The sequence below is a fragment of the Cyanistes caeruleus genome, chromosome 10 (assembly GCF_971803275.1).
Source record: "Cyanistes caeruleus chromosome 10, bCyaCae1.hap1.1, whole genome shotgun sequence".
NCBI lineage: Eukaryota > Metazoa > Chordata > Aves > Passeriformes > Paridae > Cyanistes > Cyanistes caeruleus.
Window position 1 is genome coordinate 14,548,075 of NC_141710.1, and position 25,657 is coordinate 14,573,731.

Sequence of the window (25,657 nt, forward strand, 5' to 3'; positions counted from 1 at the left end):
CATGGTGGGGGAGCAGGGAGAGGGAAGGTGGAAAGGAATTGTGAAACAAAACCAGTTCCCTTCACAACCGCTGTGCAATATTGGTTTAGGAAGGGCGCACGCAGCCCCTGGGGCCTCTGCCCTCCGGCTGCCGAGCTCCATTTAATGAGAGAGAGCAAGACACTCCTCCAGAGAGATTCAGTTCTCCAGTCAAGGTGATGCAAGGTCCCCACACCTTCTCCACTGTCTGCACAACCAAAAACCCTGCAACTCCATCAAGGGTCATTCCCACCAAAGTGCTAGCAGTGATTGACCTCACACAGTTGGTGTATGACACAGGAGGCAGACAAAGCATACAGATCATTTATCAAAGTGTTGCTTGCTTATTCCTTTATCTAATTTTCCCACTTTTACTGTACCCTAGAGATTATTTTTAAAGAAAATTGCTTTCACGATGTAAGCGTAGAGGTAAAACCATCTGGACACAGGTATCTCGGCAAGGCAGCACATAAGCCTGCAAAACTATCAGCCAGCAACTTTTGCACTGATGAATGCAAACCCACGGGTCAGTAGACACTCATGCATGTAAATGTGCCCAGGGGACTCTGGGGGCTCAAGCTAGGGCAGCTCTTTGGTTGGAGTAACAACCCTCAACATTCAAACTGCATTTGTGCCTCTTGAGCATCTCTGGATGCTCAGCACAGCATGATTGACCACTCTCAAACCCCCATATTGATAAAATACTTTCCAAAAGTTAACAGAGAGGAAGTTACATGAGAAAATTCATGAAAATTGCTCCTAATTGGCATAAACAGTCCCAGCCTCCAGCTGGAGACAGGACAGGGCTACGGCACAAACCTGCACTCCCCGAGACCAAACTCTAGCCAGGGAAAGGGAGAAGGAGATAGCCACAGATTACAGAGCTTTTGTTTTCAGTCAGAGAAAGGAGCAACTGTTGACAGAGCAGGGCTGTTCTTGCACAAGCAGTTGAGGGGAAAGTGTTGTTCTTCCCTTATCTTATATAAACTACAGACTGGTCTCATGAAATGCACAACTGTTTATAAACGCACAATCAGAGCAGCTCTTTCCAACCAGCCTCTGCTCTGCTGCCAACTCCCGCCCACCCAAGCCCTTTTACAATAATCCAGTATTTAAAAGAAAGTTACCAATTGGCAATAATTCGAGAAGATTCTTCCAAATGCCTGGTTACACCCTGGCCCTGCAACCCACTGCCATTCACACTTCTCCTGTTAGCATATCACTGTTACCCGATATTGCTCAGGCACTCTGGAGTGCGACATGCTTCCTGAGGCAGGAAGCCTGGAAGCCTGTTTTATGCCTTTTTCCTATGAAGAAATGCTGCACTTTGCAGTGCTGGTCTTCCCCAGAAGATTGATCACTTGTTTCAAACTTGTTTAATTTTAATCCAGTCTAGACATCACGATGAGGTCTACCATACCCATCCATGCGCTCAAGGAGAAATAAAAGTGCTTCAGGATACTTTTACCTTCTATTTAAACAGGCTGGAGGTAGAAGTCCATGCTTTTAGAATGATAGTTATATTTACTGAAAACTCCTCTGATCCTTCATTAATATCTGCAAATTCAGCTGCTGATTAGAGTTCAGTCAGCAGTGAGCAAATGAACCCAGGCCACAAACCACTCCTTAAATCTACGCTTCACAGAGACAGATGTAATTTTTTGTGACTGCTTGACAATTCACTCCCTCGTTAATTTCAGTGCTATCAAATCAGTGACAGCGAGGTGGACAGCAGATGGTAGAGACATTCAGTAGAAAACACTACCTAGTCCAGAAGTCTCCTCATGAAATATTGGAGGAAAAAAATAATAGTCATTAAGAGGACTGTGGGCAGGATCTGCAGAACCACAAAGCAACATATATAGTGAGACTTTGGATGCCTAATTCTCTTCAAAGCAAGAATCCCAATTAATGCAAGAGAGAAGTTTTAAAACAAAAGCTACACCCTACAGCTGGCTGCAGCACAGACACTTTGGCTGTGCTGGACAAGGAAGGGGAGCAGGACACTCCCAGGGCTGCGCTCCAGGTTTGTCTTAACCTAGAAGGAGAAACCCCTCCCCAGCATGGTCAGTTCTGCAGCTTGAAACAGCACTGTGAGGTGCCTCCCATCCTCTACTCACCTCACCCCACAAAGAGGGGTACCATAAAGCTTCGCTAAGTTTTCATTTGGCTGGATATGCACAGCTCAATTCATCACCCTTCCAGCTAAGAAAGGTAAGAAAGAGAACAGGACCTTATGTTCCTTCTTCAAACAATTTGGTTTAGAATTAAAGAAAAAACCCAAATGAACAAGAAATAACACAAAACATCCAGAGGAAGGCGAATTTTAGGGCAAAAAGAAGACCCTATCAATTAGGTAGAAACAATTAGTGAAGTTCCCATCAAGACAGCATAAACCTTAAACTTGCTCCAGAGGCAAAAGTGCCTATAATCTATTGTTTCAAGATCAAGATGCCATTTAATTAAGTGTTTGTGCACACCTTTTAAAGATTTAAAATAAGCACCAACGCATTATTGCACCATACTTGCTCCAGGAGCACGCGTAGCACCGTGGAAACCTTTGGAGGCAGGCCTAGCTGCTTGAGGAAGATGTTTTCTGAGGCGACTGCTTCTTTTGTTTGGAGGCATTTGCATATAGGCAGAGGACAAGACTTCAATTACCACACTCTTCCATGTCAGGTGCTCATAGCAATAGAGCTAGGGAGTTAAAGCCACGCCTCCTGAAACACCCCGTTTCAGTGCTCTCCCTGTAGATTTGTGCTTTGCAGCTTAAAATTAGTTTATTCCTTCCCAAGATGAATGTACAGCTAGATACTGAAAGGGAAGAAATATGTAAAGAAATTTTAAATATACTTCCAAAATGATCACACAGCAGACAGATCACCCATTAGTTTTCTTCATTACCACTGAGAATCCTGGGAAATGACATTAAAAACAAAACACTTAGTGTAAGGATACTGCTCATCAACTGGCTGCATTCCTACAAGAAGAAATGCAGCCACTGCTGGTTGGCAGCTAGAACTAGGGCCAAATAGCACAGGAAAGGGAGCTAGGGAAAATTTATTTTAAAGACACAAGTATGTCTTTAGAGCCCTGCTACACACAAGGGAAGTCTTCAGACTTTGATTAAACTGAACATACAGATACATTTTTTATATTCATTCTTATCTGAAAGAACTGACCATTTCTAGATCTGGATCTGCAGCCCTAAATGTGATGATTAGATCATTTGGAGGGACCTACATGGCAGAAGATTAAACATCCAGCAGGCTTACAAAGCCAAGCCTAAATTAGGAGAGCTTCTCAGTTCAACTGCAAACAGGAGAGGTGCTGGAGGGAAGCTTCCAATAGAATAATGCCTTTGCTCATTATGGAAATGTCTTTGCATAATCTCAACTTTCTTTGCACAGCTATGGAACGAATAAATAACCACAAAGAAGAGAAACTTGGCAAGCCTCAAACTCTCCCAAACAAAAACCAGACGGTAATAAAAGCTTTGATCACATCCCTGTGCTGTACAAAGTCCTTCCTTCCCTCTTTTCTATGGTCAGTCCTGGAATACTTAGGCATGGAAACGGATGGCCACACAAGCCACTTTGCTGCATCTCTTTATCAAACCAGCCTCATCCTCCAGGTGCAAAACCATTTCCCAACAAAATGCAAGGCTGTGGCAGCTGCCAGAGCCTGTGGCAGCACACATCACGTGTCATCAGTCAGTCTCTGTACGGAGGCACTATTCCTGCACTGCTCACCACATCAGCTCCTGTACCCCGCCCTGCTGTGGGTACACAGGGACAGCCTTCCCATCCCACAGTTCCACCACCCCATAACCAGCTTTCATCTGCTTCTTCAGCCCTTACCTTGCAACAAGCAGAGTTCTCTTCTCCTGACCCAGAAAAACACTTTTAAGAAGCAATTAAAATTAACAGAGTTCAGAGCCTGTGTTCTAATATTGAAGTGTTGGATAGGATGCAACAGTCATGCAGGACAGGAGGGAGGGAGCTTTTTCTGTCTATCAGATGTACAGCTGATCCTGACCACAGGTCCCACGTGATGTGGACCAGGAATTCAGTGCAGGGCCATCAAATATGAATTACTGATTTACATGGTGCTAAGGCTGAGCGCACACACAAGACAGCCAGCAGCCACCTTAGGCCAGAACAGCTCCTCTATAGCTTGCAGGGCTGCAGCCTGGGAATGTATGCTGTACAAGGTGGTTTGGTGGCTCCTTCATGAGCCTACAGCAGATTAAATATGTGAAAGGTTTCTTGTTTCCATTGGAAAGCATCAAATACCGACTCTGAGATGTGTCATTGGTAACAGAACTGAGGCTGAGAGCCTCAATACCTCCATCTCCCACACAAGATGCATCCAGTCTGTCCATCCTACAGCCTACTGTTACCCCCACCTCTATGCATAAAGGACAGCAGCAGAGCCACAGAGCTGAAACTCTCAGTTTTGAACTATGAAACACATGCTGCACTTTCAAAATTTCTGTAGCTATCAGGCCTAGGACACCTACAGCCCCTAAAGCTGTATGCCCAAACCCAGCCCTACACACACCACCGTCCCCAGGGCAGAAACCCACCCCACAGGCTGCTCAGCACTGCCTAATCAAGCCACACACAGCAAATCCCCAACGATTATTTGCAGATGAAGGAAAACAAATAATTTTTTTAAAAACCCAAAAACATAAAAAACCACCAACAACCAGGAAAAAAAAAAGGCAAGGAATTCTCTCTGCCTTTTATGGGGAGGGATGGATCCAGGTTAAGAAAACTCTGACCACGGCACTGTCTGGGGAGCAGACATTCCACTGAACTGGTTAGACAAGGGGCTGCAGGAGGACGGCTCGCTCAGGGGCATAACAGGAAGGTATGTACAGGGGGAGGGGGATGAGCTGCTCCATCCCTGGGGACAGCACTCCAGCTCCTGCTAACAAGGTCCCCAGAGCCACACTGTTGGGATGGTGGGGGCAGAAGACTTACAGACTCTGCAAACCCCTGAAGCAACACTTTTACCAGAGTGCTCCTGCTGAAATCCTTAGCCCAAAGCAGCTTTGTTTGTGTCTAGACCAGCAGCTCTTAGCATCAGTGAGCAGTTTACAGGACTTTTAAGAGATGGTAAATAAAAGCGATTTTGTACCTGGTAGAGCAGGCTGACAGCACTAAAAGGGCTCCAGGACAATGCAGGGGTTATTGCACTGCCACGCACCCACTCCTAGAGAGATCTCCAGACCCCTCCTCCCTGATGCCCCAGGGCATTTAACCAGTCAGACACAAATATAAAATTGCTATAACACTACCTGATTTCTAGCACTGCAGGATATAGGCTTTGCAATCAGTGTTCATCCTGAATGGAGGGAACTAGACACCACCCCACCACACCCTACAGCTGTTGGCTACGTCCTTGTGCAGAGTAGAGGCTGGGGACCCCCTTCTTTGGTGCACTTAATGAATGGCAGGAGACCCACAAGGACATACATGCAACTTACCTTCCTGGCCATCCACAGCTCCTTCCCACACCAAGGCCATGGCAGAAAATAAGTGATCTCCACACCCACAGGGACCACCAGCCCTTCATTCCAGTTATGCAAAAAAGGCTGGGGTTTCCCAGTGTGCCTGTGGTTCACACCAGGGGAAAGGAAGGGCCACAGCTGACAGCCAGGATGGGCCACCCAGGACATTGTGAAAGAGCCAGTCACAAGGCACACGGCTGGGGAAGGTCGTGCCAACTGTCTAACATTATACCAGACCCAGAAAACTCTTCCTGACCCTCTCCAGATCTTTTCAACCTAAGGCAGTGCAGATCACCAGTTTCTTTTACCCCTTTCTTACACAGGCACAGAAAGATTATATCTTCCTTAAAACAAGTGCATAAGAACTGCAAGGTCTCAGCAAGAGACAGGGCTATAGCCCAGATGAGAGAGGCTTCTGTGTCACCCCAGCCTTCCTCCCCAGGTTTCCACCCAAAGAATCGCATTTTCAAGGCAATGAACACAACTGATGGGTGTTCAGCAGGGCAGGACTTGTACTCCTTTTCCAGCCTGTTTCCAGGACAGTTTCTTCAGGCACTGCAGCTCCTTCCCCACTACTAGATCTGTTGTGAATAAGCACTTGCACCCACAAAAGTCAGATAATAATAATAATAAAACAAAATACCAAAAATATCCCCCAAAACCAAAAAACCCCACAGGTTCCACCAAGACAACTCTCAGGCTCAAGGATGGACATCTTTTAAGATGGCAAGTTCCATTTTTCAGCCATAAACTGTGAGAAGGTGCAATGCTGATTTTAGAAGTTGATTGGAATTGCTTTGAAGTCCACACAAAGACAACTGCTTTAAATAAACCACTCTTAATTGCTCTGTACCCATTTAAATCTCACATGGTGATGCATTTTGGAGAAAAACTGGCCTTGTTCTTTTCCTAAGACAAATATAATACTATAAAGCACTCTGTCTTGATCTCTGTGCTCATCTCCCAGGGCCCCTCTGCTTCTGCTGCATTCCTTTGTGTTTATCTGCCCTCTTCAACCCTTTGCTGCAATCAGCTGCATGCAGCACCTTGTGTCTAGAAGTGACATGGCTGAGGTTACAGGAGAGACAGGTGCAAGGGAAGCTCGTGCCCCGAAGCCATCCAAAGGAAAAGAGAAGCTGGAGGGGAAGAGAGTTGTAAGGTATTTTAGATTAAAGCAAACACCTTGCCCCAGGCTACACATTCTCTGCCAATGAAAGCTTCAAGCCCCAGAAACAGCAAAGCAAACACAGACTTCTCTGCAAGGGGAGTTGTCACCTGTCAGGGATGTTTGCAAATTTATAGGGAGGTGGTGGTGGTGGTGGTAAGGGGAGTAAAAAGAGCTTTCCTCATTTTAAAAGACAGGCTGTTTGCACAGGTTTGCAATGCATATTTTGCTTTGTGAAAGCTTTTGTCCAGCATTCAACTGAGAGAAGGTGCTGTCTTCCACTGAAGACAAACTGGAACATTTATAAATGTACATACATTAATGTACTCCGAGCTGCGGCCTTTACGGCAAGGGTGAGGATGGGATGGAATTTCCCCGCTCCCCCTTCAGCTTATCACGTCAGTGAAAAACACTTCTTCAAAAGAAGTCACCCAGCAGCCTGGCCTCTCCAGAAATGCCTCCTGCAAAGCTGGGCTCAAACCCATCAACAGCAAGAAGTAACTGCATAGAGAAAGTTTCTTGTCCCCTTCCCAGGCAGCAGCGCTCACCTCAGCAGTGCTCAGAGAGAACAACGGGAAGGGACTTTCCATTCGTGTTTCACTGCACCACTGACAGGAGAGGGAGACTCTGAACAGGCCTTCAGCGAGACCAACAGCCACTGCAGTGCTCTGCAGACAGCTTGGAGGAACAGGAGATGGGGAAGTGAGCTTGTGCTCAATGCCACAAATCCAGATTTGAGCATGGAAGGAGAAAAGCTACTGCTAAGGACCTTTAAACTGTTGGGGATTGTTTTCTAGGAGGACATAGTTCAAACAGACCATTATAGTCCACTTTGAAAATCAGAATCCTCTCTAAACATGGAGAATCTTTTGGACTATTGAAGAGACACCATTTCACTGGAGCTGTGCTATAATGATGGAAAAAGCCAAGATCTAGATGCTGATGGAAGGCTTGCAGCCCACCAAATGCCAAATCAAAAGATCAGACATGATGTAGTTTATGTCTCCTTGTGCACTTGGATTAGTTCACCCTATTAGCCACACACATACCCACCCTCAAACTGGCTTTTTAACCCTTTGCAACCTTCATGGAAAGAGAAGAGCACTGCAGCCTCCCTAGCAGTCACACCAGTGCAGCACTGACAGGGCAAACCTCCTGTAACCAGGGACTGTAACCAGAATGACCCAGGAGCTTCTTCCTGGCAGACACAATCCTCCAGGTCACTAATACAACAAGGATATAGACTGCCAAAACACCATCACTGGCACATCAAAAATTGTGGTTGATTAGCCAGAGAATTAAATGACAGCAGTTTCTCAGGATGGAAACAGTACAAGAAAATCTACAGACACCAACACAAACTTCAAACTACACTTTATTTTTACCCTGAAGCATACAAAACCCAGGAAGAACAGAAACAGGACATGAGCAGCTCCAACTCCTGAAATACCTCCTGCTCCAGCCTGCAAGAAAAGTACCTGGCCTCTTCAGAAGAGATATAGCTAAGAAAGAGCCAGTCTGTTAGTGCCAAAGGCAATGAACCAGCAACCACCAGTGCCTCATCTGCATTCCAGTCTTGAGCCACATCCCTGAGACACCCATGGCCAAGACTCATTACAAACACTCTAGTCTGAAGAAACAAGAGGGGAAAAGAACCAACCACGGTCTTAAAACAAGTTTTCATTCATATACGACACTCAAGAGAAGAAAAACCAGAGATGAACCTCTGGTCTTAGTCAGCAAAATTGCAACTGCTCAGAATCCAAATTATTTTAACCCTGAGGTCAAACTAGCCCTAAGCAGGGAGAGTGCAGGGATGGTTGAGTAGCATGTGCAAGAGGCTCCTCAGCTCTCCTGACAGTTTAGCTGCCTTGTCCCTCTCTCCTGCTATTGCTGCTGCAGAAGGAGCAGGTGAGGAGCCAGCCAAGGTGGGAAGATGGCCCTGGGGCAATGCAGCTGGAGTAGCTCCTGCAAAAACTCCCCTTCTCCCCCAAAGGTTAAGAAGTCTCTCATTACTCACCCACATCGGGTCATTCAGCTCGGTGTCCTGCACCCGCACACAATCCATGCTGATCTCAATCTTGTTTGTGGAGCCATCTTCAGATGGGCCATCGATGAAGTTTAAATCGATCGGCTGAACTGAACATATTGGCCTGGAAAGGACACAGTAATGAAGTTAAAACTGGCCAAGTTCTGTTTTCCACCACCCACCTTCCTTCCCTTCCCCTGTGCCCAGGACACTGGCATTACAACGAGCCAGTCTCCTGACAGAATAAGGAATTACTGAGGAACAACCACTCCTCACCACTGTATTACAGCAGCCCCTGAACAGCAGGGCCCAGAGGGACATTTTACTTACTCTGAGACAAAAGCAGAGGAGTAAAACTGAAAGACAGAACTCATGGAGGATTTACAGCAGTTATTGTTTCAGCATCAGTCATGGCAAGTCAGGAATGGGAACAGAGTCAGTTTTCTTACAGTCAATGGACCTGAGAGGGTGAACTCTGCACCAGCTTCACCTCCTCTCCCTCCCTGGCATCAGCAAGGGGAAAACATGCAGCCTGGACACAGTGATGGGCCCATTTCCTGAGGGGAAATGCCAGCCACAAGGCTTAGGAAGCAGCCAGCTCAGCCACCAGAGGCCTGGCAGGGAATCAGTGTCACTGCTGATCACCACACTTGGTCTCCACAGCCTGGGTGTAGGACCTCTGGAGAGCTCAAGAGCTGTCAGTCACCACAGACTGACACATCCAACCATCACATCCATATCTTATCAACAACAGAAGACTCCAAACTCCCCAGCATCAATCCCCTGAGCAGCCTAATTGTAGAGGCATCCTGTACTAAAACACCTTCCATATGTTTCACATAAGGGCTACTTACTGTTCCAGGAAGTCCCAGATATGCTGGATTACCTCTGGGCTGAGGAATTCCCTGGGCTGAGAGCTCTGGGACATGGCTGACCGGTAGTAACTCTCCTTCCAGGAGAAGGGGCTCGGAGTTTCTACAAACCTTAAAAAACAAAGGCAGAAAAAAAACCAAAAAAACAAAACAAAAAAATAACCAAAAGAAAAACACACACAAAGACAAGTTGAATGGATGAGTCCAGCTTGATGAAAACCCATAAATAGAAGCTATTGTGTGAAAAAGGAGACACGCTGAATGCCTGAGACATTCACAGCTGTACAACACACATTCCACACTGCTACAGATGCTGTATTTAGATGGAAGAGAATTTGGCCATCCTTCCCTGTAAGTCAAATACCTCTTAGAATCCACTGGGATGCTGGTCATAAGAATCCCAGAGTGGGGAAAAAACCCCCGAACAAACTACTTTCCATTTTCCCTCAAATAATCAGCTTCCCATATGAAGCAGGTAGTCTTTGCAGCAGGTGAAGCAGCTAAGCAATGTGGGATTCCACTGTCCCAGGCTGTTTGCTTGTCTAAATGGCATGTCCTTCAAAGATTTAAGTGACTTCTACACCCTGACACTGCAGATGAGGTCTTGAACTAAGTTATTTTTTGTTTGTTTTGGGTTTTCTTGGGTTTTTTTTCTTTTATTATTTTGAATAATAATAATAATATTTTTGTTTTCTTTTTTATGGAAATAAGTTCAATCACATTAGATTTTATCTGCTTGTCTACTGCCTTCCACCAATTTCTGAGCCAGACCAACTGATTTCCACCAGATCTGCTAATTACCTTGGCCATTTTTATCCCCTTAAGCCCCCACAAGCCTCACAGAAATAGGTGGGCCCAAGAGGAGCAGTGACAGAGCTGGAGCGCTCATGCCTTCCACAGCTGCACATTCTCATCCCACTGGCCAATTTCTAAATTCAAACACAGCAGCTTTTACACCCATGTCAAAATACTTGACGGCTGTAGGGATGTAAAGAGGAAGGGAGGAATTTCTCCAGTATATTTGCCGTTGACAAAAACTCTCAGTTCAACTTCAGAGTATGAGGCAGGTGACCACCCTTCCTGCTACAGGGTTGGGGGTGTCCTGCAAAATTTCCATACGAGAGTCATTTCAGCACAAAGCAAGTGAACAACCTCATTCTCTGCCAGGGGAATGGCTGTGGCAGGAGCCAAGGTTATAACTGGATTCCAAAGAGAACTGAACTAATATTTCCTTTGGTACATATTGGTCCTGATTTACACAATGGTCTAAACAAATTGCATGAAAGACCCTAATTTAATAAGCTGCCAAAATTAAGAAAGAGTACTTCAGAGGGTAGATTACACTAGATTGGTTTTACTCCACTTTTCCTGAAGTATTTACTTCTGGCTGCTGTCAGAGAGGGACTTAGCTCTCTTTATTGAATTTTTATAGCCTCTTTCATTATGAGGATGACTCTGGTCTGCAGAAAGCTGGGTTTTCCTGACCTCTGCTATCCACAGAACTGCATGCTCTTAGAAAAGAGCAGACTGTTATTCTAAGCTAAAGGAAATCAAAGTGGCTTAAAAGCCTCCTGGAGCATCACTTCAGTTGCTCATCCTTTTTGTGATTAGGAAAAAACCTCCAGCACAATTTAGAAGTTCATGAACAGCCAGAAACAAAAATGAAATGCAGAATTTCATGGGTAATAGCTGTGCCCCACAGATGGGAACACATGCCCACACTATATGTGAAAAAATAATCACAAATCCTCTGAGAACAGCAGTTATCCCAGAAAGTACCCAAAATTACTCCTTTCATGCTTTCAGTGAGGTAAGACACTTTCAAGAATGCTGTATTGAAACCCAGAAGAACAGATCTGGCCTAAAGCCCGTCATATACACTGCAGGTCAATGCCACCATGAGCCATGGAGGAGCACAGTGGGAAGCTCTGCAACCTCCTCAGTTCCTATTGAGGAATTGCTCAATACCCTACAGCCAGTCCTGGCCACCAGGAATGGCCAGAGAAACCCCATAATGGGTTCTCTCAAGCCATCAAAGTGCTCATTTTTAACGATTGTTTGCCACTTATCACAACTGCTCTTGACTTGTAAACTAAAAATCACTTTTCATTGCTACACAGACAGGAACTAATGTCAATAAAAGAAGAGCTATAGCCAAACTAGACCTTTCTTTCAAAAAGTCTCAGTGCAACAAGGTTCCTGCATGCCATGGCATGCCTCAGATTTGGTTCACTGCTGGACACAGTTTTCAGTCTCAAAAAGGCAAAATGTCCCAGTTCAGCCTGCCTGCTCTGGTCCTGGTGGCCCTGTTCAGCTGCAATTCCACAAACCTGCCCCAACCAAGCAGTGCAGGAGCTATCAGCTGCACAGACTGATAAAGCTAGGTTTGTTACCCTACACCTTTGCAGCTAACAAAGCTGTTGGAAAGCACTGCACCAGTTAAGGACACATCCCTCTGGTGCATCCCTCTACTAAACACAACTCTGAATTTCTCCAGAGGAGGACATTTTCCAGCTGGATCATCTTTACCCCTGTAGCCAGACAAGCTCCTAGCTTACTGTTTCTAGGAAAAGCATTACCAGATTCTACCTGATGGCCAAAAGGCACTACCAAGCACAAGGAGTCTCCTAGTTAATGTGTTCACAGAGACTCCTTCAACACTCTCTGCAACACTTTTACTAGCTGTACAAATATTTCTAAAGGAGGCAGCAGGATTAGGCAGTCAGCCTTGGCAAGGCAGCTACGACAAGGCCACAGCATTACAGTACACGTTGCTTTTTACTCAGTTTCGTGCATCCTGTTCTCAGATGGGAAAAAGCTATGAAAAGGTAAGAAAACAAACTTGAGCTCAGCACAAAGCTGCATGCAAGATAAACTGTCTCCTTCGTTGTGAGCTCAACAGAATCTAAACCTAGTGCTATTTTCCCTTAACTAACAGCCTTCAACATAGAGAAGCCTCTGTCTACTAAACACATACTTGTCTGAATTTTCACTGGAAAATAACATCTAAAGCCTAAGAAAAATCTGTATGTCACTACTTTAGCTAATTGTCTTTTCCCACATCAGCAAATACTCTACTTTCAGTAAAATATTCACTGAGTGCCTAAAGATAATAAGAAGATTGCATTGCTTAAATTGCTTGCGTGAACCAGATGCTTTTTCTATTAACAGACATTTACACAACATCCCTTGTACCTACATCCTGCTCATCCCAAAGGCCATCGCAGGAAATGGCACTACTGAACATAGCCTCATACACCAAAATACAACAGAACAAGGCATAGCACTAAATTTTGTCTAGATTGTCTTTGTTTCAAGTCTACAAGGTAAGTTCCTGCACCAACTGCTGAACTATTTGGCAGGATGCTTTTCACAAACAGAGAGCAGTAACTGCACCAGGAACTACAGGGGGATTTACAGCCCCCAGCAAACTACAAGCTGAATAGGACATTACATCCACAAACCCCTCCTTTAAAAAACACCAGGGGATTATTAATAGCAAGTTAAGTCTTCTCTCAGAAGCAGCACCTCACCAAGAGCAGCGTTCCTTTGTGCAGTGCTGGGACACTTCAGTGCCAGTGAATCCCAGGCCAGGTTTCGGGCAGCTCTGCCTCCTCGCTGAGGTCCTATTTATCTGGCTAAAACAAGAGCAGCCCAGAGCCCAGGTGGAAGCACTTCTCCAAATCCATTAGGTGGGCTGCAGCCTCGGGCCCGCTGATTGCTGTGCTGCCTCCTGAGCACTGCCCCAGAAGAGCTGTGGAACAGCCCTGTGAGTGGGGACGTGTCCCAGCTGATCCCCTTTGCCACCCCACTGATGGGTGACATCTCTGCAAAACACAGCGATGGCAGCAACACGTCCCTGCAGCTCTGCCCACACAGCACTCTGTTCCACAACCTCCCGGGAGGCTGGGAATGTTAAACTCTACAAAAAAAAACCCAGACCAAAACCAACAAAAAAAACCCAACCAACCAACCAACCCAAAAAGCAACTCACCCTTCCAAAAACCAGTGAGCAAAGCACTGCTTTTGCCTCTCACAAGCTGTGGCCGCAGCGCTGTTGCCTTTCCCCGGAGCCCACCACAGGAGGAAATGGAGGCCTGGCTGCTGGGCCCAGCGTGACACAAAAGTGGGGCCGAAGTGGAGAGAAAAGACAATTCCTGCTCCCACTGCTCACTCTAAATGCATCCTTCCATTGTTCACCGCATCACCCCCCTTCCTACCTTCCTAACAAAGAGATTGAAGATAAAGAAAAGAAACCCCTCTCCACCCCAGGAAAACAATGACAGAAAGCTATTCAACTCAACTACTCCAACACAGCAACACTTCTCACCCAAAATGCCACCTTTCACTGCAAACAATCTTTCTTAGAAAGGGCTTAAACCAAAGCACCCAGGCTGGACTTACCACTGGGGAAAAGGCACGAGTTCCCGAGGAAACCACGAGCCAGCCTTGGTGCCGAGCATGCCCGGCCCGGCCCGGCCCGGCCCCTCCTCGGTAGCTTTGGTCCGTAAAGGCAGATGTCGCCTCCTCGCACCGATACCGGGTCAAGTGTGACACAGGGTGCTGCCCCAGCCCTGCTGGCACGCCTGCGAGCCCAGCAGCCTCCTTCCGAAAATAAAGACTGGCGCAACCAAGAGGTAGCTGGTTTCCTTTGTTTTTTTTCGTCCAAAACGGGCTTGGTGCTACAGCACTCTGAACTGCTCCCGGGTTAATAGCATGGTTTATGTGGAAACCAGAAATGGGTAAGGTATTGCAGGGAAGCCGCTGTGTTTGGTTTCAAGAGGTCCAAGCACCTCTGTTTCTCCATAATTTCCCTCAAAAACTGGAGCTCTGGTTTGGTTTGTGTTTCTCCTGTAGTGTGCAAGTTCTCAGAAATTAGCAGTATGGTTTATAGGTGCAGAACTTTGTGGCTTCATGTTGGTGTAAAGCCACATGGTAAAATTTTCTAACATTAAGTCTTTTACATCTTTTACAGCAGGGACAAGCAAAATGATTCAGAGCTTTCTTTCTGCATCTGGACAAAACTACAGGGTGCTGCCTTCTGCTTCTCCCCACGAGGTATCTATCAATGGTGTACAATTTTCTATCACTGAGCCTGAAGTTCTCAGTCAGTGGATATGCAGATGGGGCCAGAGAAGTCTTTCTCTGTAAGCTACAAATTTCCCTCTTTTTCACAAAAATTTATAGTCCCCTAAAGAATATGCTAGTGGAGTACTCAGGAAACCTTGATGCAGAGAGAACATCTGTTCTTATGAAGAAAGCACTTCCATTTTAAACCAATGTACCCAACAAATGATTAATAATGTCTAAATAATGATATCTAATATGCTTCATTTTATTCATAGTTCTCAAAGTGCTCTACAAAGGAAGATAGTATGATTACTCCCGTATTACCTGTGAGAAAACTAAGGCACCAGGAGAATCACCACATAGAATTACTCACCATTAGTCAGCAAGCCATAAATACAACTTTGGTCACCCGAGTCCCAACCTGGTGCTTACTTTAAAAGGAACTGGTGATTTTTGGGTATTTAGATAGAGACATTCAGAAAGGCCTTGATTTCCGCAGGTAGACTATACACTGTACCTCCTACACTAAGAAATTTCCAAATGAAGAAATTTCCAAAATGCTGATGCCTAGAAATGAAAATCAAGGGGCTGCAGAAACGCTGTGACCAGCTTTAAGACGCACACAGAGTTCAGGGTGGAAGGAGAATTCCAGTCCAGAGTAAAACCTAATCTTCCTCCCTGAATTTATACAGCATTTAACCCCTTTAAAATTCCTTAAATCCATGTGCATATTAACATATTGGCCCTCAGCCACCACAGGGTGTGAGCTGGATAGAGATTCAAGAGGAGTTGGCAGCTTCAGCTCCAGCAGTCCCAATCCACGTGCTCGTCCCTGCCTTCTCCAGTTACACCTTGAAGCCCATCAAAAGCAGTGGTAAACAAACGATTTAAAGTCCACGAGCATTACAGCTAAATGCCTGAATCTTGGTGTCAGTTGTATTTTTAGTTTTTGCGTGGGGAGGGGGCTCCTTTTCAGGTCGCACCGTTAAAGCTGGAGGAACTTGGCAGCCCTCGTCCTGTCGGAATTCCCCCTGCTCCGCATTGTAGCACTGCAGTGATTTGTAGACATCGGTACCTAATGAAGCTCACAGCTGTGCAAGAGAAGGATGCAGGGTCTGGCAGCACAGGACAAGAGTGCGCCTGGCAGGCGATGTCATCTGGAATTCCCCGACTTGTGGAGCTCTCTTGTCCCCCGTGCCTGGAGCAGCCACCCTCAGCCAGCAGAGAACACCCTGGAAGCACCCCTTGTAGGCCTTTTCCGAAGGTTACAGGCCTTTGGAAATCCAACAGCTTTCTTGCTACCCCCTAAGCAGAAGGCAAAATGAAAGCCAAATAGGAGAGAGGCTCTCTACCCCCTCAAGAAGATTGCAGTTGAATTTCACCAACCTCTATTGCACCTCTTTCTGTGTCTACTTCATCAACAAGCAGCCTCTCTTCCCAGCATGAATTGCACTGCAGAATGCATTTTTCCTGCTTCTTTCTTTGCCTGATGCCATGTTCCAAGGTCTTAGCTCACACGAGCCCAAAAGAGACTGACTCGTGGCAGAGGCAGGCTGTGCTGAACTGAGCTCACAAGTGTTTATCCTCCTTTCGATTTTTAAGCTGGGTTTTCAGGTTTAGCATTTTAAAATTTAGACTTCCAGCAAGTTCTTGAAACCCTTCAGATTGCTTTTGCACATAATGCTGCTCCTATGTGCCAGTCCTAGAAAATAACTCTGAAAGAATACTGACAGATGCATGGGATAGGAAGGACAAATGTAAGGAATAACAAACACCAACACAGGATTCTTTTGAGACAGAATATAACTTCCACATACGGTTCAGGTTTTTTTCCCAGTTCCTACATTTGCCAGATATTTCACAGATCTGGTCTCTCACAAAAAACATGGAAAGCAACACAGGTTACAGGGAGGGGCAGCAGTGAGAGAAGTGGTTGAGTGGCACAGGGATATGCATTAGAAAATGAAAGAAGATGACTGCCAGAAGGGTGAACCCTGATCTCAGAAGTAGCCAACAGCCAAGGAGGTGTGGGGAACACATGAAGGAACAGGGAGTGGCAGCAGCAAAGGGCTCTGTGGCACTGCTGGTGTCCTATAGCATCTGTCAAGGACAGACCAGGGAGGACTGTTAGCTTCTCCTGTTCTCTATGCAGAGGATGCTTGTCCTGCACACACTGTTTCAACTGTGAGCTATATGGTATTTAGAGGAAATCAGTTCTGTCTCACAGGAATATGCTGAGTGTTCTGCTAGGATCTACTCTAACAGTGCATCCTGATCTCCCTTTGACTTAGATTTGTCTTTTGGAAGCATATGTGTGTGAGATGAATGGAAAGGGGTAGGAAGGGACAGTTCAACTTCCTGATTGCTCTTTACTCCAGTCTTCAGTGCACAGGCAACACTGACCTATATCAAAGAAAGTGAAACTGGTTGTACAGATTAATCCTCCTAATTCACCATGCTGCAAAACACAAGGGGGATTTTTCTCCTTTCATCATCTCCTTTCAGTTAGAGTCATCTTGAGTAAGACTGCCTGCAGTGAATACAACATTTGCAGCTTTGTGACAGCCCCTCAAAGCACGTTATATCACTGTAGCCCTGTGCCCCACACCAGTGCTCTCTGCTGCAGTGCTGGCTGCAGAGCTCCTCTGGGAGAAAGACTCCTGCATTCCTACTAGGGTTCCCAGAAGGAGCATTGCATGGCCTGCTCCCTGCAAACTGCTGGGAATGGCTCCTTGATGCTGAACAATTTCAGTACCTCCACAGCTCAGGAACCCACTGTGTCTCCTATCAACAGATCATCTAATCAGATATCTACATAACATTATTGTCAGCCTGACAACAGTGACCACTTTTGCATAACAGAGATTTCATCCTCAAGGCTTCAGGCAGCTCAGCACTCCACCAGCACTTGAGACACTCTCCCCTAACTGTAACCCCTAATTTTTTATTTTTTATTTTTTTCCTGCAAGGTTTCCTTCAGCATCTTGTGAACTTTCACAGACATCTCTTATCTCCCACTCAACTTTTTACACCCCCTTCTTACCCATCCTCAGAAGCTCAGCCACGGACATCCCCTCCTTTCTGCTCAGCCCTGACACCCACTCCCTTTCTCAGCCCTGACCAAGGTGAAGCACTGCCACCGCAATTCCTCCGCCTGCCCACTGCAATTGGTGTTTCCTAGTCTGGGCTACAAACTCCTCATAACCTGCAGAAGACCACCCAACCTGTGTGGATAAGCTCAGAGATAGAATGCAGACCTGGAGTTCAGGACACCCAAGCTCAACCCCCAGCCCCTGGGGGACCTGTCCAGCTTTGTTCTTCCATTCCTCAGGTGTAACAGTGTCCCCACACTGGTACAGCACTGCCACTAGTATTAAGGACATATGGTCCCAAGGACAGTAACACACTCGGACAAGAGTGGAGCTTCTTTTAAACTTGCTGAGATTTGAGCTTTTTTGACATGTGAAGGAGATGGATTGTGCCTCTGCCAGGGTTGCCCCAGCAGCTCCTGGGGTTTTTTTTCCCAAGTGTTTGGTGTGCTGCAGCTGCAACCTCCAGGAAGGTGCTGGGCACCCCTGCATGCTGAGCAGCAGGTGCTGAGCTGCTGTTGTCCCAGCACATACAGGACAGGCATTTCCCAAATTTGACCACTGTGAGGAGGTGGCAGGGAGAGGACATCCCACATGGCCTATCTCAGCATGGTCCCCCTCACCAAGAGGAAGCAAAGGAAGAGAAATCATGCAGCCCACGCTGATTTTCAGCCCTGGGAAACTATGCATTGCAGGGCATTTACTCATATAAATATAGCGAGAGAAGAGAGGGACAGACAGGGAGCATGAAATATGTGCTTCTTTTTTAGAACAGGAGGGTTCTCATACTGCCTACTGCAAAAGGCTTTTGTGATATTTTGTGTTGAGCCAGGTAAGACATTTGGCTCCCTAAGGTACCTACTCTTACAAAAGCTGCTTCTGTCTTTAGTTACAAAAACTCGTTACGAACTGCTCAGGGGACTTATAAAGTCCTTCTCACAAGCTTTCTCTCAAAGGTTGAATTTTAAAAAAATATCAAATAAATCATCATGATAATACAGAAAGTCCCCAGAACTCTTTAGAAGCAGGAAACTGTAAACAGCAACATCCTGAGTTTCAGTAAATAATTAAAATGCAAAACAGAAACAGCAGCAAAGCAGAGTTAGGTGCAGATTCCTGTAATATGAATTTGGTTGAAGCTCCCCAAACTTGTTATCCCCGCAGCCAACCTGTGAAATCTAGTGTGTTTTGGATCCTAAACATTAACTGCCACTCCTCACCCTTGCCAGCTGTGATACTCCTACAGGAAAAGGAGCTCTTCTGCTAAATACCATACAGGCTGCGTTTTTAGCATGTAGCAACTCTGTGGAGCTATTCCTAAGCCCAAGGGCAGAGAATCCTTCTCTCAAAAATAAGAGCACTTGCAAAGACCTTTCTGTGTGTCACAAAATAGCTCCAAGACAGGACAGATGAAGGACAAAGAATTAAGAGCAGATTATAGTCCTGGAAGACAGGAACAAATGAACTGTTTGTCAGGAACACTGCTGGTGTGTAAGGGAATGCTACCTGGAGTGCTCACAGGATCTTTGCTTTTGTAACTATGCCAAGTGTAAGAAATTACAGGGTTGGCTCCCTGTAATTTTATCAATACATTGCCACACCTAATGTGATTTATGATTTTTGCTTGTGATAATCTTAAAGCTGTAGCTGCTGTAGTGCTATGAATACATACAGCATCACCCTTCTCATCAAAACCAGCAATGACGTTTCCAACCTGTATATTTTAAGATGAAAATTCACAAATACGAACAACCAAACTTGGAAAACTGTGTAAAAAAATTATTTTGCATGGAGAGTTTTAACCATGTAATATTTGGCCACCTAATGCCCTAACTCTCAGAGCCAGCTGAACTAGTTTCACACCTGTCACTACCACCTCCTCTACCCCACTGACAGCAGTTCCAGCCATCCCACTGTTGTTTCCCCCCAGTTCCTGCTCCCCAGACACTGCTGGCAATACACAGCTGAGCCACTGCTCTTTGCAACATCCAGCTCACCAGCACAATTCAAGCTTCTTTCCATGCATTTGTTCAGCCTGCAGTGACTTTTGTGCCTATCAACATTACTAAACCACATAGGCACTGAACCTCCCAGGGCAAGGTTTTGTAAGCAGGCTTATTTTTTTATGTTGCAAAGAACCTGCTGAAGCCCTGATCACTTACTGCAGGGTTTCCCCCTTCTCACTTGGGGAGGTGGCTGTTCTCTTTATAGCTCCATGAGCTAACCGAATTCCCCTTGCTTTTGTGTACTGGTATTTATCACATCAGACCACCTGTGGCATTTAAACACCTGATTGGAAATGACTCAGCAGCAAAATCCTGTGGGGAGGCAATCTGCTGCACAGGAGTGATTGTAAACAGGCACCAAAAACTCCCAAGTACAGCCTAAGAGCAGATACAGATGTTTTCATGAAGCTATCTGGGTAGATGTTATCTATTATCAGCAGAGCTATTCAAACCTCAGAAATCTATTGTAGCAAAACATTTTCCTTCTGATTATTTCAGTGTTGATCATAGGCTACAGAATTTTAAGGTAAAAAGAAGTCAAAATTTGTATGGCAGTATAAGCACTGGCTCCCACCACCATGACAATGTTTCCAAGAAGGTTTTCACGTGACTGCAAAAGTAACTGAGAGCCAGGCACCAAACTGAAAGCCAAGTTTCCTTGATTTCTTCCTCATCAAAAGCCCTCCTTCCTCCCTCATATCTTATTACTCTGATTGAAATTTTTTATAAGGAAGTCTTCAATACTGTTTTGGACAGGTTTTGAACAGCAGAGGGTTTTATTTTTCCCCAAATCAAAGCTGAGCCCTTTTGCTTTGTATCAGGCCAGAAATCCTGGTGTTGAGAGGAGCTTTTGCAAATTAGTTTGTAGCAGAAGGTGCAATATAAATCAGCATGGAATCATAACATGTGCCATGACTATGCTAAACACCTCTGAACAGATCAACTGCTAACTTCTCTAATTTCTTCAGGATTTTTGGAATTTGGGCAAGGCACAATGAATCAGGTATCCTCTCCTCACAGTTCAAAGGATCCCATGAAAGTTTTCACATATTATCCTTGCAGTTCTTTAGGATCTGAGAAAAAAAAAATGGCTGATTTGGTTCCTCTTTAATCCTTAGTGCTTTAAGCAGCACTAAAAGGACCTCCAAGCAGACAAATATTTTCTTGAGAAGACTGTACTGTTTTGAAGAGGAAAAAGTGCTGACCTTGTCAGTGACTTTGGAGTAAAGAGGTCCAGCAGGGACAGAATGGAGGAGGGCAGCAGGGATAAGCAGACTTCAGGGGCTCTGCCAGGAGGAGAGAACTGAAGAGGGTTTAATGTGCAACTCTTGAGCACTGTTTTGCAAAGATTCTATCTTTTAAACCCATCTTCTGATGAGACTGCAGTACAAGAACAGGACAGTGGCCAAAGAATAGACCTCAAAGATGAGATAAATGCCCCTCCCTCCTCACCACCAGCAGCACATATCCCTGATGAGATGCTGGAGGCAGCTGAGAGGTCCCATGCTGGCAGCATGTCCACTGCAGAGCTGCTCTGCAAAGCCCTCCTGCCAAGGAGGATGCTCTGCATGGGTTGTTTTGGCACATGGAATGCTGTCTTCTCATGTGCATCTGGCTCCAGCTGTGGTCCTTCCCCTATGGAATTTCTACCATCACAGCTGTGAATGTGACCACAGGAGAGCTCACAAAGGCCAGACAAAAGCATCTTCCCACCTCTCCTTCCTGCATGGAGCCAATTCTGCTCCTTCAGGAGTCACCAGCTGCTCTGAGCACACCACAAGCTGCTCAGAACAATTTTTGGGTCCTCTCTGGGTCTCTGGAAAGTACCTGCACTATCACTGGCTGTTTCTGCAAATAGATCTATACCAGGTCATGTCTTTCTTTACTTGACTTCAGGTCTTTTTGCCAACACAGAAAATTTGGACTCCCATTGCATAGATGAAGGCAACTGAAATTTGTCCACTGTCATGGCAGGAGTTCACTTATTCCTCAACAAAGCATAATATGAGGAAAGAGAAAAAATGTTCAGCTGCCCAAATGCAAGGATTCTTCAGAGGCTGCACATGGGATGAGATGCTCCTGGGGGACTCGACCCTATGACACCTTAAACAAATCTGTCAAACTGTCACATTGTCACCCAGCTGTCACCAGAGTGAAAGGAGAGCTGATTACTGTGATTCACTGATTCACAACCATGAGGGGGACAGCACCGTGCTGCCTGCAGCCAGCATCTTTTGTCTGGAGGTGTTCCCTCCCAGCCCAAGGGAGAGAAGGCTGCTGGCAGTGATGAGCACAGGGTACGGTGAGTTTCCACCTTGGTGCTGTATTGCAGCACTGACCTTGGCCAGACTCCTATCTGATAATTGCAGTCCGTTCACCAGCCCGGTTTGATACGGGTGGGAACCAGTGAGGGAAGGTGAAGTGACACATGCAGTGCTCCTGATGAAAGATCTCTCTGAACCCAGGAGCTCTGACTGGCTGGAACTAGGCCCTGCTCACCAAAATCCATCCAGATACAGCAACCAATAGATGATGTTTCTATGGCCCAAACACTGCCCTCCTTTCTAACTAATTTCTAATACCTACTTTAAGTAATTTCTTACTTAAAGTTTAGTTCTTACTTAAAGTCTTAGTTTTCCTCATTGTTTTCTAAAAATTGATTTTTTTTTCTACATATCTGAGGGGTTTTGTTTGAGTTTTTGGTTTTAGCAACCTCCTCAAAACCCAGGACCATGTCTGAGAAATCAGGCTTCCAGCACAGATGCTGCAGAGACCAGTGGATTTCATGGTTGTACCTCTGTTATTACTGAGAATTGAGAGGCTGGACTGTATCATATTGTACTGGGAATACAAAGCAAGAAATGAAAGAAGAAAGAGCAGCTTGTGTGAGAGCCCTTTCATTCAAAAGGGAGGAGAGAGCCACAGTGAACACCTTCAACACAGCAAGGATGTGAAATCCCGAGGCCACCAATTAGCCAGGGCATGGGGGGAGGGAGGAGCAGAGCAGGCAGGACTACAGTCCACTGCACCAGCAGGTGCATTCCCAACAGCCCCCAAAGAAGAGGGCTCCTGAGTAAAACACAGCCTAATGACCATTATTTCCACGAACACAAGTAACTTATCTGTAAACATCACTCCCCCAACCAGGCATTAGCTGAAAAAAAAGCAGCTTTGGGGAGAGACACTAATTACATAGCTCTCAACAGCTGGACTTTGATCATAATTACAGTGCCTTCTTCATCTTACATTAGTGGCTTTCAGCTGCAGCTAGGTGGGCACTTCTTGGAAGGTGGAAATCCCGCCTGTTTCAGATAATCAGCTCTTTTTATGACTCAGAGCTGACCTGGTTTTTCTGCAGTGCAAGATGGGCTCCCACGGTACCATCCAAGCTAGTAATTCATGGGGGTCAGTGGCCTGGCACTTCAGTGCAGGTGCTTCTGTCATTACAGCAGCACTTCCCAGGAGCCAGAGCACTGAGCGTGCATATTCCTTTTCAAGTATTCAAGATTTCAAGTATTTCCCTTGACAGGGGAAGTAAAAGGAGAAAGACTTTGAGGTCTGCTCAATTTTAGCGCCTCCCAGCTCTTTCTGTTTAAGAAGATGGGCAGACTCAGGATACACCTGTCCAAACAACCTCACTTCAGTCACAAGCTACATTTGCATCCTTCGCTTCTGCAAAAGGGTGTTCATCCCCATCAGCACCCCCTGGTCCTCTGCCCCTCTGTCAGCTGGGCTGCAGCTCCAGCACTGAACTCCAGCACACAGCAAGGAGTGCTTGGATACCAACATTTACAAAGAATTTAATAGCCTAAATGGGCTGTTGAGACAGAGGCTGGAGTGGCCTGGAGAATCACACATGGCACAGAGTCTGGACACTCAGCTATATTTCCTCATCTGTGGCACTGAAGTTTGGACATATTGTTTCACTGTGGCCTGTGAAATGACAGGTATAAGGCATAAGAGGATGATAAAGGCACATTAGCCAATGCTCCTTGGTATGCTCTGTGTTCACCTCTTGACAGAGGAAATGTTTTAGCTGGCTCCCACATGTCCTGCCTGCTGAACACCCCCAAACTGAACCCCCGAAGAGATAAGTAGATGAAACAGCAGAGGGTAAATCAAAGCCAGAAATCGTAGCGTTAACTTGGATTTTTAAGTGTTTCCCTGTCCACACTGAACTACTGGGAAATCTGTGTGGCATGCAGACCCTACCACCAGTTTAACAGGGTTTAAAACACTTTTCACTATTGGTTTTTTGCCAGCATACGTCAGCTCAACGTTATCAGTTTGCTGGTTAGATAATTACTAGATGTAATTTTAAGGTTGAAAAGAAGCACTTTGGTATTAGCTAAATAAAGTATGTTGACCACATCAGAGGAGAAGTGTTTCAAAGTGTGTAAAAGAAATGCAATTCTGAAACTATTGAAATTTGTTAAAGCAGCCAGAGAAATGTCACATAACACATCATGAATATGCAACCAATGGATCTTAAAGATGAAGACCATCTATGTCTCATCTATGTCAGGCTGAGAAAAGTATCTTGGGAACCAATTTTGAGCTGATTTTGACCTGTGGCAGAGCACAGTCACTAATAATTGAACAAATGCCACTCTTGGCTCATATAAACAGACTTACATAACAGCTGAGACACGTTGTTACTCTAAGCTACACCTCAAACAGGTTTTATGACTGAGGGGTGTCACAAATTCTATCTGTCCTGGGGCTTCCTACACTGCAATGGTCACTTCAAAACTCATCATGCTGCTAAGACATGTGGTGAGGAGCAGCATTTCTACTGTGAGGTGAAAGGCTTATTAAAAAAGTTCTACTAAATACAGCCAATGGATTTTTTTTCTCTTTAATTCATGCTCCAGCTGAATTTTTTGCCTGAGCCACAGTACCATTTTTGGAACCTGTTATTTGACATGAGATGAGATACAAACTGGCAGGAGTTCACAGGCTGGGAAGCTGTCCCAGAGCTCAGGTACACTTCCCAGTGCGTCTTCACGCTTTCCAGCATCAGGGGTTTTCCCTTTTTTCCTTTTTCTTCATTTTCAGTTTTGGAATTTGCCTGGCTGGGGCTTCCAGCCATGGAAACATTAATGTGCTAAAGCCTCCACTGCTGTCTGCCCAAACCCACCTTGCTGGGAGGGCACTGCTCTTGTGCTGCTTTCTCCTGGCCACAGGCACATCCCTGCTGGGGTCAGCGAGGCTGGGTGGATTTGCAGGAGATCAGAGCGTGGCTGCATGTGCCTGGCCAGCCCTGGGCTCGTGTTGTGGAAGGTCTCCCTGGGGAATCCAATACCCCCGGCTCCGTTCCACCTTCCTGTGCCACGGCAGCGCGGCCAAGGACCGTGCAATATTTCCCAGCCTCTCTCCTTTCCCTCTGCTGGCCCCAGACGTGGCCCCTCCTCGCTGCCAGGTCTCCACTCTCCTCCCCAGGACCTTCACACAGTGGTGGCACCAAACAACTGGATTAAGGGGGGATAAAAGCCCCCACGAGCCTTGCTACAAAGCACAACAGTGGGGAAAAAACCCAGATATCACAAAACTGCCTGCAATGCCATGAGCTGGGTGATGGTGGCCAAGCCCTTTCTCCAACACAGAGCTGTGCAGCAGGGTAGCCTTCCCCATCACCCTGCAGAGGATGCAGAGTTAATAGTTAACTCTTCCAGGGATTAATGCCTCCATGAGACACCAGCCTGGGCTTTTACAAAACACAGACAGAAACCAGTCTTATAATGGAGCTCATCAAGTGACTGTACCCAGAGGATTTCACCTCTCTGAACTTTACGACTGGAAAAATACCATCTACATGTCATTTGCATGCTTAAATATAGTATCTTCTATTGGGAGAAACAAACAAACCGACAATGTGATACTGTGACAC

General features: G+C 45.8%; 1 protein-coding gene and 1 long non-coding RNA gene across 16 annotated transcripts in view; one reads left to right on the forward strand and one right to left on the reverse strand.

The window, feature by feature from the left end:
• TP63 (tumor protein p63) overlaps positions 1-25,657 on the reverse strand; it is a 150,917-nt gene that overhangs the window by 72,351 nt on the left and 52,909 nt on the right. For 2 of the 15 annotated variants that reach the window (XM_086843836.1, XM_086843845.1), the window contains exons 1-3: positions 14,007-14,157; positions 9,585-9,713; positions 8,722-8,854 (exon numbers count right to left, since the gene is read on the reverse strand). In XM_086843836.1, the coding sequence (XP_086699962.1) occupies positions 8,722-8,854; positions 9,585-9,713; positions 14,007-14,065 (321 nt within the window). In that variant the 5' untranslated portion in view covers positions 14,066-14,157. Of the gene's footprint in view, positions 1-8,721; positions 8,855-9,584; positions 9,714-13,130; positions 13,378-13,596; positions 14,297-25,657 lie in introns of those variants that run through there. The other 13 variants (XM_086843841.1, XM_086843846.1, XM_086843843.1 and 10 more) reach the window with 11 other exon arrangements.
• On the forward strand, positions 14,043-20,143 carry LOC147651314 (uncharacterized). The gene is made up of 3 exons (XR_015274475.1): positions 14,043-14,239; positions 14,578-14,660; positions 15,634-20,143. It is a non-coding gene; the product is annotated as an uncharacterized LOC147651314 (long non-coding RNA).